This window comes from Littorina saxatilis, linkage group LG8, assembly GCF_037325665.1.
Source record: "Littorina saxatilis isolate snail1 linkage group LG8, US_GU_Lsax_2.0, whole genome shotgun sequence".
Taxonomy (NCBI): Eukaryota; Metazoa; Mollusca; class Gastropoda; order Littorinimorpha; family Littorinidae; genus Littorina; species Littorina saxatilis.
The window spans coordinates 53,139,689-53,151,852 of record NC_090252.1 but is presented as its reverse complement, the minus strand read 5'-3'; the positions used below and the strand labels follow the sequence as shown (position 1 = coordinate 53,151,852).

At 37.5% G+C, this 12,164-nt stretch overlaps 1 protein-coding gene across 1 annotated transcript in view; it reads right to left on the bottom strand.

The window, feature by feature from the left end:
* LOC138974732 (uncharacterized) overlaps positions 1-12,164 on the bottom strand; it is a 74,394-nt gene that overhangs the window by 9,795 nt on the left and 52,435 nt on the right. Inside the window, exons 3-6 of the mRNA XM_070347457.1 lie at positions 10,006-10,183; positions 8,860-8,921; positions 7,989-8,063; positions 6,124-6,235 (exon numbers count right to left, since the gene is read on the bottom strand). Coding sequence (XP_070203558.1) covers positions 6,124-6,235; positions 7,989-8,063; positions 8,860-8,921; positions 10,006-10,183 — 427 coding nt within the window. The remainder of the gene's footprint in view (positions 1-6,123; positions 6,236-7,988; positions 8,064-8,859; positions 8,922-10,005; positions 10,184-12,164) is intronic.

Here is a 12,164-nt window from a genome sequence, read left to right as displayed (position 1 = left end):
GATGTCACAAATGACAGTCAATAATAAAAGAAATTATTGCACACACACAAAATATATACTGTACATGTGCATTATTTCAGATAATCAACACCCAAAAGATGGGTGCAGATATGGACATGGTCGCCCCAAGTAGCATTTTTACAAAGGTCACCTGATGTCACCTCAATTACATGGTAATCCTAAGGGTGACCAGCAAAATTGTGTATATATCTTCAACAAATAATAATAAAGAATTCATACTGCATTATATTACACCATTTGAGGTGCTGATTGTGTTGAGCATTCAGTTTAATCTGATACTGTGTTATATGCAGAGTTTAGTAAGGTCACCCTAAGGCCAAAAACAAAAGTGTATGTTTCTGGTAACATGGCTGAAAAAATAGGGTAGACATTTTTTTTATGGGGGGGGGGGGGGGGGGGGGGGGGGGGGGAGGTTAGAAAGGAACTAATAAAACAACGCAAAGAGCCTGAACCTGAAATGAGATATTTCCGTGAGGAAGCAAAAGTGAAGACATGTAACACCTTCTTTGAGACTTTGTTGGGCGACTTTTTCCAAAGAAAAGAACACTTACACACACACACCGATTTGTATCAATGCTCTCTCCACTCAAAACGAAGGCTTTTCACGTTGAAGGAATGAAGATTGGCAAGAGATATCGACCAGTCAAGTTCGTAACCATCCTCAAACTTTGTTGAAGAATATCCTGTCGCCATGACTGCATACTTCTTTGGATCAAACTCGGGGTGAATATCATGGAATACCTCAATGAGTGTGTTATGCACTGGATATGCACTAATTAGTTTGATTGTGAACATTCTTCACATGATCGCATTTTTTGACCTCAAAGCCACTGCGTGCTTCGCTTTTGCAGAACCCATATTGTCGTCTGTGTAAAGGAGGAGTGATGCCCTTTGCAACTTGGAAACTGGAGTTATGCCCCTTCAATTGCCTGTTACTTTCGTTTTGACGCGAGTCCTTTTACGTCGTTCATTTTTTTGTTTTTTTTTGTTTGGACTTTGGCAATAAAAAAGTTTAGGGTCGGCACCAAAATCTAGGGTCGGCCGGGTTACCAGAAACATACTTTTTTTGTGTGGGCCACATTCATCATTCCACTGAGGTCACACTAACAGTAGATTTGTACTTATATATATTGAATGATTCATTGATTGCATATTTCATTAAATTGTTTGTCAATACTGTACATTAAAATGTAAATGAATGATCAATTTCTTGTGTTTACTTGCTGTTTAACATAAGTTTTCTCTTTTAGTTTTAAATGGAACCACCTATTATATTGTGACAATTAAAGAAGTTAAGTGGTGAAAATGCTTATATATGGTCACGGCTCAGAAATGGCGTCGAACTCCACCCTTACCCCATTCAAACGCCCCACACGCTCAGTTATGGTTTATTCTACCTTTGAAAGTACTGACACGGGGTGCAGATATGAATACAGTTACTATTCTGGTAGAAACCGAAAGGTTTGATGACTTTGTTTTCGAGCAAGGCGCAATAGTAGAGTGAATTTACGTCGATTTTCGGGCCGGAAGTTGGGACACTTTTTTACTTGGTGTCGAAACGTCGTATTTGCGCGTACTACACACACTGCTTGGATAAGAACTTGATGGAGATGGAAAGAGAAGGTGTTAGTTATTGTTTACATACTGCACGATAACCAGTACCTCACCCCAACAGTCGGCTGAGATCAAGTTTAGATCCAACGGTGAGTATGTTACTTTTCGTGTTTGGAGTCACGTAGGCAGTTTTAGCTTTTGCCGCGCTTTTAATAATGATGACAGACGTTGAACTAAGCGATAAACTTGGACAAGAAAGAACAATCTACTACTTAAAAAAAAAATATGCACAAACACAGAAGACAAAGCAATGAAAATAAGTCTTAAGTTCGTTGTTGTGTACTTTCGTGTTACCGCGAAAAGTAACAACGTAAATCAAAGTTGTTTATCGACATGTTCCTGACTTCCAACGGTGGAAACAACTGTTCTATCGTCTGCTACAAAGTTGCATGGACTGTCTCGAACTCAGAACTCAGTGTGGCATGGAGGACATGGACGTAAACGGCCAAAGTAAGAACCACTGGTTTTTCGTTGTATGTAACGTACTCACCTGCAGTTTGAAACACTGTTATTTTCACTAAATAACAACTTACTTCCTTTTTTTTCATCTGAAAGTTAGAAGTGTTATTGTGATTTGTTTTGATAAAATTTGCATTTTTTAGGACAAAGATTTTTCTTTATTTTGATTTTTAAAGACATATGTTTGAGACGATTCAACCAATTTCCCAAGTTATTCAGCGTTCATGTCATTGCATGTGTTTTTTCTGGCCTTTTCTATAGTCTTTCCATACAGTTCACCTTGTGCTTTGTTTTCATGCCAATTTAATGAAATAAATTACAGGAAAAAGAAATATATGTTTTTTTACATTGAGTGCGTTACTCACACCACTCGCACATCGTGAGAGGTAACACACTCCAATCGTTTGTAGAGTTATCTTGAAAATTATTTAAATCTTGCTGGAACAAAGTAAGGAATGAATCAAGTAAACAGAAAATGATGTCTGCGTTTATTGTTTTGAATTAGAGTGGTTTTTTTTAGGAACAGTGTTGAGTGTGTTACTCACACCACTCGCACATCGTGAGAGGTAACACACTCCAATCGTTTGTAGAGTTATCTTGAAAATTATTTAAATCTTGCTGGAACAAAGTAAGGAATGAATCAAGTAAACAGAAAATGATGTCTGCGTTTATTGTTTTGAATTAGAGGTGTTTTTTTTAGGAACAGTGTTGAGTGTGTTACTCACACCACTCGCACATCGTGAGAGGTAACACACTCCAATCGTTTGTAGAGTTATCTTGAAAATTATTTAAATCTTGCTGGAACAAAGTAAGGAATGAATCAAGTAAACAGAAAATGATGTCTGCGTTTATTGTTTTGAATTAGAGTGGTTTTTTTTAGGAACAGTGTTGAGTGTGTTACTCACACCACTCGCACATCGTGAGAGGTAACACACTCCAATAGTTTGTACAGTTATCTTGAAAATTATTTAAATCTTGCTGGAACAAAGTAAGGAATGAATCAAGTAAACAGAAAAGGATGTCTGCGTTTATTTTTTTGAATTAGAGTGTTTTTTTGACTCACATGCGAAGCAAAAGTGAGTCTATGTACTCACCCGAGTCGTCCGTCCGTCCGTCCGGAAAACTTTAACGTTGGATATTTCTTGGACACTATTCAGTCTATCAGTACCAAATTTGGCAAGATGGTGTATGATGACAAGGCCCCAAAAAACATACATAGCATCTTGACCTTGCTTCAAGGTCAAGGTCGCAGGGGCCATAAATGTTGTCTAAAAAACAGCTATTTTTCTCATTTTTCCCATTTTCTCTGAAGTTTTTGAGATTCAATACCTCATCTATATATGATATATAGGGCAAAGTAAGCCCCATCTTTTGATACCAGTTTGGTTTACCTTGCCTCAAGGTCAAGGTCACAGGAGCTCTTCAAAGTTGGATTGTATACATATTTTGAAGTGACCTTGACCCTGAACTATGGAAGATAACTGTTTCAAACTTAAAAGCACATGTTATGCTTTCCTCATGAGACACATTTGGTCACATATGATCAAGGTCAAGGTCACTTTGACCCTTATGAAATGTGACCAAAATAAGGTAGTGAACCACTAAAGTGACCATATCTCATGGTAGAAAGAGCCAATAAGCACCATTGTACTTCCTATGTCTTGAATTTAAAACAGCTTTGTGTTGCATGACCTTGGATGACCTTGACCTTGGATCAAGGTCACATGTATTTTGGTAGGAAAAATGTGTAAAGCAGTTCTTAGTGTATGATGTCATTGCTAGGTTTAGTTATTTGACCTTGACCCTGAAGGTCAAGGTCATGTAAAGGTCAAGGTCAAGCATGTGAGTCGTATGGGCTTTGCCCTTCTTGTTACAATTTACTTTGAAGGATTGGTAATTTTCAGTTCTTTGAGTACTTGTTTGATCGTTGTTTTGTTTATTGGTGTTCATGTAACACACACACTTGCCTAGGGTACCTAGATATGCAGATTATTGCTGTCGGAATGTGTCAACAATAGTTTCAATAGTTGTGTAGCAACCATGGTGTCATTCTTATAATTAATTTCACAATTAACTGAATGCACTGAATATGAACAACGTTTTGTTCATGTTATGACAGTGTTTTGTAACACACTCATTGGTGAATAAACAGCATTTTTTTGATAACTTCAAAATCCGCCTTCAACCTAAGATTTTTTTTGTTGGGTTTATCAAGTTTTTTTGTACAGTCTATTGTTTTCATTACCAAGTGGATGGATATATGCTTTATACCTTACAAAATAATGTGAAGTAAGACTTTTTTGGTGAAATGTAACACACTCAGTGTCAAAAGTGAGAAAATCTTCTCTGTATTGTGAATTGGAGCATGGTAGAAGTCATAAGACATCATTGTTAGGTTGTTATGGTTTTGCTCTTTCATTTTTCATTCTTTTGCATGCATTTTTCATGTGAATATCTTGACAGTGTCCTAAAGTTTGATTTTTTTTGGTGAAATGTAACACACTCATTGGAAACTTTTAGGAATGACTTGACAGATAACTGATAATGGGAATAACGGGTCCGGTATCATTGATGCATTTCAACTCTTTACTATTATGTACTTGTTTCTCTTCCCATTACATGTATTTCTAAGGTTGTGTGTGTAAAATAAATAGGAATTTAGCAGTTTTGAATGTCTGTGTTGTGAGACACAGAAAGTTGATTTTTGTTTGAATACATTTTCACATCTTGTTCTGATTTGATTTTTTTGTGCAGACTGTCCGTATGAAGTGTGTGGAACTAAGAATTGATTGACTGCTGAAACAGTAATCTTTTCAGTTCTTTGAGTACTTGTTTGATCGTTGTTTTGTTTATTGGTGTTCATGTAACATACACACATTCCTAGGGTACCTAGATATGCAGATTATTGCTGTCGGGGAATGCCACTTTTCACAAATGAAGATCAAGGTAGATACTAACTAATGCAGTTAACTGTTATTGTGTAATAGGTTTACTGTTAACTGTATATTAGAAAACAATGTGTGACACGGTGTTATGTAACACACTCCAGTTAAAATTTAAAATGCAATTCATTCCGCAGTAATTGATGAAAATACATTGTTACTGCCCAGACACAACTAAACACATAAACAGTTTTGCTGGACCCCAAAATGGAAAGTAATCCAAGAGTTTGTATTTGTGACTCAAGTGTCCCACAAATTCGACACCTTTTCTGAGCCATGACCATATACAAACGGTTATTTATGGTGACCAAAGGTCGCCTAAAGTCAATTTTTATTGCATTTGGGTTTTAGGGTGACCGAAAATCGGTCGCCCTAAGGATTTTATCTCTGCAGCCAGTTTGCAACGTACTTCAGACTGCCTTTCGGCGCTAAAAGATTCTGTTTTGATTGGACAACGCTTGCTGTTATGTAATTTTTAAAGACAATCTTTCTCTCTATTTTGACATAAGTTTTCCCCTTTAGTCTTAAATGGAACCACATATTATTTTGTGACAATTAAAGAAGTTAAGTGGTGAAAATGCTTATTTCAACTACCATGTATTCCCATTAGGGGTGAAAATTGTTACTTTCCTTTGAGGGCCAAATTTACAATTTAGAGCATTATTAAAAAAAGTATGTGTATAAACATATAACACTCATTAAGGTTGGATTTAATGTCGTAAAACTACTTAGATTTATTGTTTGATCCGTGCAATTGATGAATTAAAAAAATTGTCATTTTTTTATTTTTTTATTAAAAAGTCAAAAGCCCTTTTACAAAATATGTGAGGGCTCCAGCCAAACTTTGAGAAGATTTGGCCAAAACTAAACTACATTTCGACACCAGAAAAGCAATTGAAAAGAATTTGTTGGGATCATCAGGAGACCGTATTTTAATCTCCAGAAGGATGATAATCACAGATACTGTAGTTCCTGGCAGGTGGGGAGGTCGCACCACCCAGTCACAACCTTGGCTAACTAGGATGTGACGGCAAAGTTTCCCAAACATAAATGAATGGACAAGTTAATTATTTAATAAATGACTAACCTTGTTCCTGATACTTTGGTAGGGACTGTCGATGTACTGAGGATTGTTGACAATGTTTGCCTTGTGAAGAGCCTTTTCTCTTTGTTCTCACTGGACTAATGTGTTGTGTGGGCTGAAACAAAAAAGTCGCTGAGAGTTTTAATTGATCCACAGATTGATATTAACATTTTCTTTCAAATATTTGCACTGGATACTGGAATACACAATAATATATATCAATCAATCAATCAATGAGTCTTATATCGCACATATTCCGTGGGTACAGTTCTAGGCGCTCTGCAGTAATGCCGTGTGAGATGAAATTTTATACGGCCAGTAGATTGCAGCCATTTCGGCGCATATTTACCTTTCACAGCCTATTATTCCAAGTCACACGGGTATAGGTATACAATTATTAACTGTGCCTAAGCAATTTTGCCAGCAAAGACCCTTTTGTCAATCGTGGGATTTTTAACGTGCACACCCAATGTAGTGTACACGGGGGAGGTTCGGACACCGAAGAGAGTCTGCACACAAAGTTGACGCTGTGAAATAAATTTCCGCCGAACCTGGGATCGAACTCACGCTGACAGCGGCCAACTGAATACAAATCCAGCGCGCTACCAACTGAGCGCTACCAAATTGGTAAACTTCAAACTTTACCTTCCAGTGTAATCAATGGTGGTCAGCTGTACAATACAAAGTAAAAATAATATTTCATAGTATTGTTGGACAATCATTTCACTTGCTTATTACAAACTATCATAAATCAGAGGACAATTTACGTGCCAGTCATCATTCCTCCATACATATACTTCATCTTGTGATCAGTAGGTCATAACAAGTACTTGACCCTAAAGCGGTCATTGAATACCCCTGTCACCAAAACATTGTACGACAATTTCACTATAGTTTTATCTGTGGCAACACATATCTATAAGGCACTGTGCCATTCGGTCTAGTGGTTTGTTGGTCTATCGGTCATTGAGTTGGTCAGTAGTACGTAGGTCAGTGTGGTTGCGCAAGGATGGCACGAAAATGTGTGAAGACTGAAGTGTTCCACATTTTTCCATCTATTTACTATTACCGTTTTGGTTTTTTTATCGATTGGCTGACAATTTGCGCTTTGGGGTCACAGATATTGCTAAGTTGCGCTGGTTTTTTTTAAAATTTTTTATGTGCGGTTCTCATTGCATAAGTATCTATCACATAAACAAAATCAGAAAAATTGGTCAAATACTTTACGAGAAAAATTTGTTACAGAATGACGGAATCCAGTACAGTAAAACCTGTGAACAACGAACCTCTGAACAAAGGAAACCTCTCAATAGTGAACTCTGATGTTGGCACAAATTGGTTATTCTATGATACTTGTTCCCTCCGAACAAAGGACACCTGTGAATAGTGAACTAATTTCTCTGGTCCCAAGGGTGTTCACTATTCACAGGTTTTACTGTATACCAAACCTGTGCCAACCCTGACACCAAATGAGCTATGCAGCAGTAATAGTGTCATCATCATCATCAGCACATCTTGCTCTCTTATTCCTTCTTTATTGTTACTTGGCGGCAAAAAAAAACACACACAACATTCACCCTATGGAATAAAGTCCAGTGGGTTAATAAAAACCAGTTGGATATAGCTAGTCTTGTTATAAATCGGGATTGGTGTCTTCGCAAATTAGGGTCCTACCAGCCAGCTTTGCAGCAGTAATAGTGGCATCATCATCATCAACACATCTCTCTCTCTCATTCCTTCTTTATTGTTACTTGGCGGACACAAAGCAAAAACCCACAACAAACCCACACAAAAAACAGACCAAAAACAGCATTCACCCTATGGAGATAAACTCCAGTGGGTGAATAAAAAAGTCAATGTATACTTACAATCTGCAAAAGCGGGAATACTTGTGAAATCTCACTTTCAGTGTCATCCTCTGTACTTGGACAAAAATCGGGATCCTGTAATAATAAAAAATACATAAAGGCAATTAGAGACGGCAGAGATCACCCTTTCCCTTGTTAATATTTTGAATAGGGAGAAGTAACACTTAACTTTTATTTCAAGGAATCCTGAATTTTGGTTTAAATCCACCAAACATCAACAATTAAAAAAGAAATCTAGCTGTATACAATTAGATCACACACATACACCCTTTTCACGCATGTAGCCGTATGAAATTCTCAAGCGAGTTACATAACATGAAGTACTGCGGTGAGCCTTACTTAAGTTAGACCAATCTCAATTGAATGATAGGGCCATCCTCTGAATACCTTGAAAAGCACTACTGTTTTGTGACAGGTGGATGAACATAGACTCACTTTTGGTTTGCATATATGAGTCAAAGATAATTTCCAAATATAACATTGTGAAGTAAGAACACATGTTTCACACAACCAACATAAAACATGCAATAAGAGTGGGGGCAGTCCCAAATACAGGATATTGCTCACAAGGCATTTTCCAGGAATTACCAACCAGAGATGGCTTTCTGTTGGACTGGACTGACTGTACTGTGAAAACAATTTCTCCAAAATGTTTGATGAGAGTTGGGATTCAAAGCTCAGAGCTTTGTACATGTAACACAAAACTCCCTGTGTTGCTCCCTTGTCATAATGGCTTTGGGATATTAAGCGGCAATCAGATTTTTTTTATCAGCGGAATGTAAAGAAAAAAATGTCCAAACAGTGGACATGCATATGTTACAATGCTTACAATAGCTTACAATGTATAATGTTAACTTAACATTGTACTTACGTTTGCGAAGTCACCGTCAAGAGAACCCAGTGGATCTTCTGAAAGTTCCCTGGAGTTATTGCCTGTAATCAAATGTATGAAAATGTCAATGTATTTTTACAAGTAATCTTGCATTAAATAGATTTGAACAAAAACCGATTTTCTTATCAAAATCCGTTTATTCTTGTGGTGAACAACATTCGATATGTACTGCAGGATGGTAAAGAGCATCTGATCACAGTATAGAACCTAGGAAGAAGATAAACAGAATATATCAAGCGTTGCCTGCCTAAGGATTGCATCGACTACTCTCGAGTTCCTAATAATAGTCCGGGTCTAAATAAAAGTCCGGGGTGCCACTTTGTTTAAAATTTAATAAAAGCCCGGGTCTAAATAGTAGTCTGGGGTGCCATTTTGTTTGAAAATTAATAAAAGTCAGGGGTTTCAATAATAGTCCGGGGCGTCATGTACAATGTTTCAAGTGGTCTGTATTTTTAACTACTAATACAACCGACAGGACAAAGACTACTGCTACTGGTGTGCAAGTATGAGATCTATTGATGATGAGTAGCACAACACACAAGCAAATAAAGGTAACATGAACGATGTGCTGTAGTTTGCACATGTATGTCTTTTGGAATTACCAAGGTACTAGTAGAACTTTGTGCCCAGACTTCCAAATCTAATAATCGTCCAGGGTTCTAATGAACGTCCAGGTTGCCTGATATCCCACAATTAAATAAACGTCCGGTCTCAAATAAGCCCGTCCAGGGGGGATTTTTTTACGAAAATAAATAAGCGTCCATGGACGTTTAATCGGAACTTGGGAGTAGTCTCTTCTTTCTTTTTTGAAAAAAAGGGGCTTCTCATAAAAAAATATTTTTGAGTGGAGAACCCAAGACAACAGTCTCCTCTCCAAGCATTTCATAAACACCAATGCACCACAGCCTTTTCAGTCTTCTTGTTATCATGGCTTCCCCAGACCAAAAGACGGCAGTCGCTAAGGATCAAGTCACGGTAGTGTCGATTCGACAGACAAAAGACCATGCAAAGTTACCACTCAGGTTTTAAATTTCAGTAATAGTAATCAATATACTGATACAATTACAAACCTCTTGATTAACCCTCCCCTCCCTCCATTTCTCCCTCTCTACACTCAAAACTCACCTTCTTCTATGGATGGCGTGATGAAACTATGTGTGGAGGGTATGTTACAGGTGGACTTGATGCTGGGATTTCTGTCGTTGAACACTTGTGTCTCCGTCCATTCACCGGCCGACTTGCCGTTTCCTTCTGTGGGGCTGCTGTTGCTGGCGACAGCTTCGACAGTGTTGTTTTTGAATTTCTGTCAGACAAACAGAGAGAAACAAGTTGTGTTAATCTCCTTTGCTCCTACTAGTGTCATAAAAACAGAAGAAAGAAGACACTTCCTCTATATTTTCATAGCGAAGGGTTTTGTGGTCTTTAGTGAGTTAACGAGTTTGTCTTGCACTAAAGAAGTCCATGGATAGATATGCACTCCTCATCGCCACCAATACCATACATATAAACTTATTACACAAGTCATATATTTAGTCCAGTTTCTTGCTCGGTTAAATTTTGGCTAATAAACCAAATGGCGGATCTGAGACATGCCTCATCAGCCAAGGGCTCATTGGCCTATTCATAGTCTTAGAAAAATAAGATGGCTTCCAGTAAAAAAAAAAAGCACTAAACGCAGAAGCTCGAAGTAAACCGCTGTGCTATCGAGACTCCAAGTCCAAGTAAGATAGAAGAGTATCACTCGATTGGGTTAAACAAAATCAGCCGATATGTCACATGGTGCTATATGCTGATAAGCTGAATCGACTTACATGTATTCACACACAATCAAGTTACTATGATAGCCTTCTGCAGTGCATTCGTATTCAATTTTCCTATTTTTTATTAATTTTGTTCTAAATGCAGTCAAAGACACCTTCCTCAAGCCAACACTAGTCACAGAAGGTTTAAAAGGTTATAACCTCAGGCTACAAAGCAATGAAGATTGTCTGAACTGATGTTGGAAACGATCTATTAGAAATGTTCACAACCGGTATTAATTTTATGACGTCATACTTTCCTGGAAACAATGTTACAATCAGTCCCAAGTAAATATGAAATGGTCCTGAAAAAAACCCACACCTACCAACCATGAATTTTATTTACTTTTGATTGCTTACCTATTATTGCTGCTCGCGTGGGTCACATGTCAGATGTGTCATGAGTAAATTGTGCGGTGACTTTGCAGCCAGAAAGCTTTTGCAACACGTGTTTTGCTGTGTGAGTCATAATATAATTAGAACAAGGATTTTAGCCGCACAAAACACGCGCTTTGAAGGCCGACGACGAATCGGGGCATTTGAAAAGCAATCAGTCCCTGGGACCGAGGCACTGGGAATGAATCGGTGTTTCCAATTTTCAATCGGTAAAATACTGATAATTACTGGTTAATGCGACCCCCGTCACTGGTAAATTTATATTGTTACTCACTAATAAGAGTTTCAACTAAAATAGAAAACAAAACACTCAGATCAGCACAGTGATGGTACTAGACATTTTGAAATCCAGTATTTTTAGGTAAAATGCCAATAAAATCCGGTATGCTAAGCACAACTCTGAGCAGCAATCAATATTTTTTTTCGGTATCAGAAAAAAATACCGGTAATATACTGGTAAAGGCCGGTTAATGCCATCACTGTCAGTATAATGATAAACTGATGTGCTGCGATTCATGGAAAAAGCATGCGACTCATAAAAAAACCAAAGCATTGTAAGACAATCATGAATAGTGTAAATTGTGATGTGAAAATGCATCATGCCTTACCTGCCATTGCATTTCTTTGCTTTTCCAAAGCTACCTGTACCATTCTTTTTCCTCTTGAGTAATGGGCTGTATATTTGGTGTCTGCAAGCAAAACAAACAAAACTTCTAGTTCTAGCCAAATAATGTCTCAATTTTGAAGCAAACAAAGTTTTTCCAATTTTTCATTTGCAATTTGAAGATAAGGTTCAAGATTACAAGGTTCTTTAATTCGCCATAATCACAGAGTGACAAGGACATTATTTTGGTGTACCTATTCATCCATTTCACCAGGACAAAAACTGTCGCATTCATATTACAACTAAGATACAATCAATCTATCAATCATAGAAAGCGCTTAGATTTTTTTGTTTCGTTTCGCTTCGGATTGTTCAAAAATTTCCGAAATGTAAGCAAAGAAATACCTACTTTCAAGATTTTTCACGACGCTTCGTCTTCCCGTTCGTGTTACGGTAACGGATGAGTCACTAATCATGACAAGAAA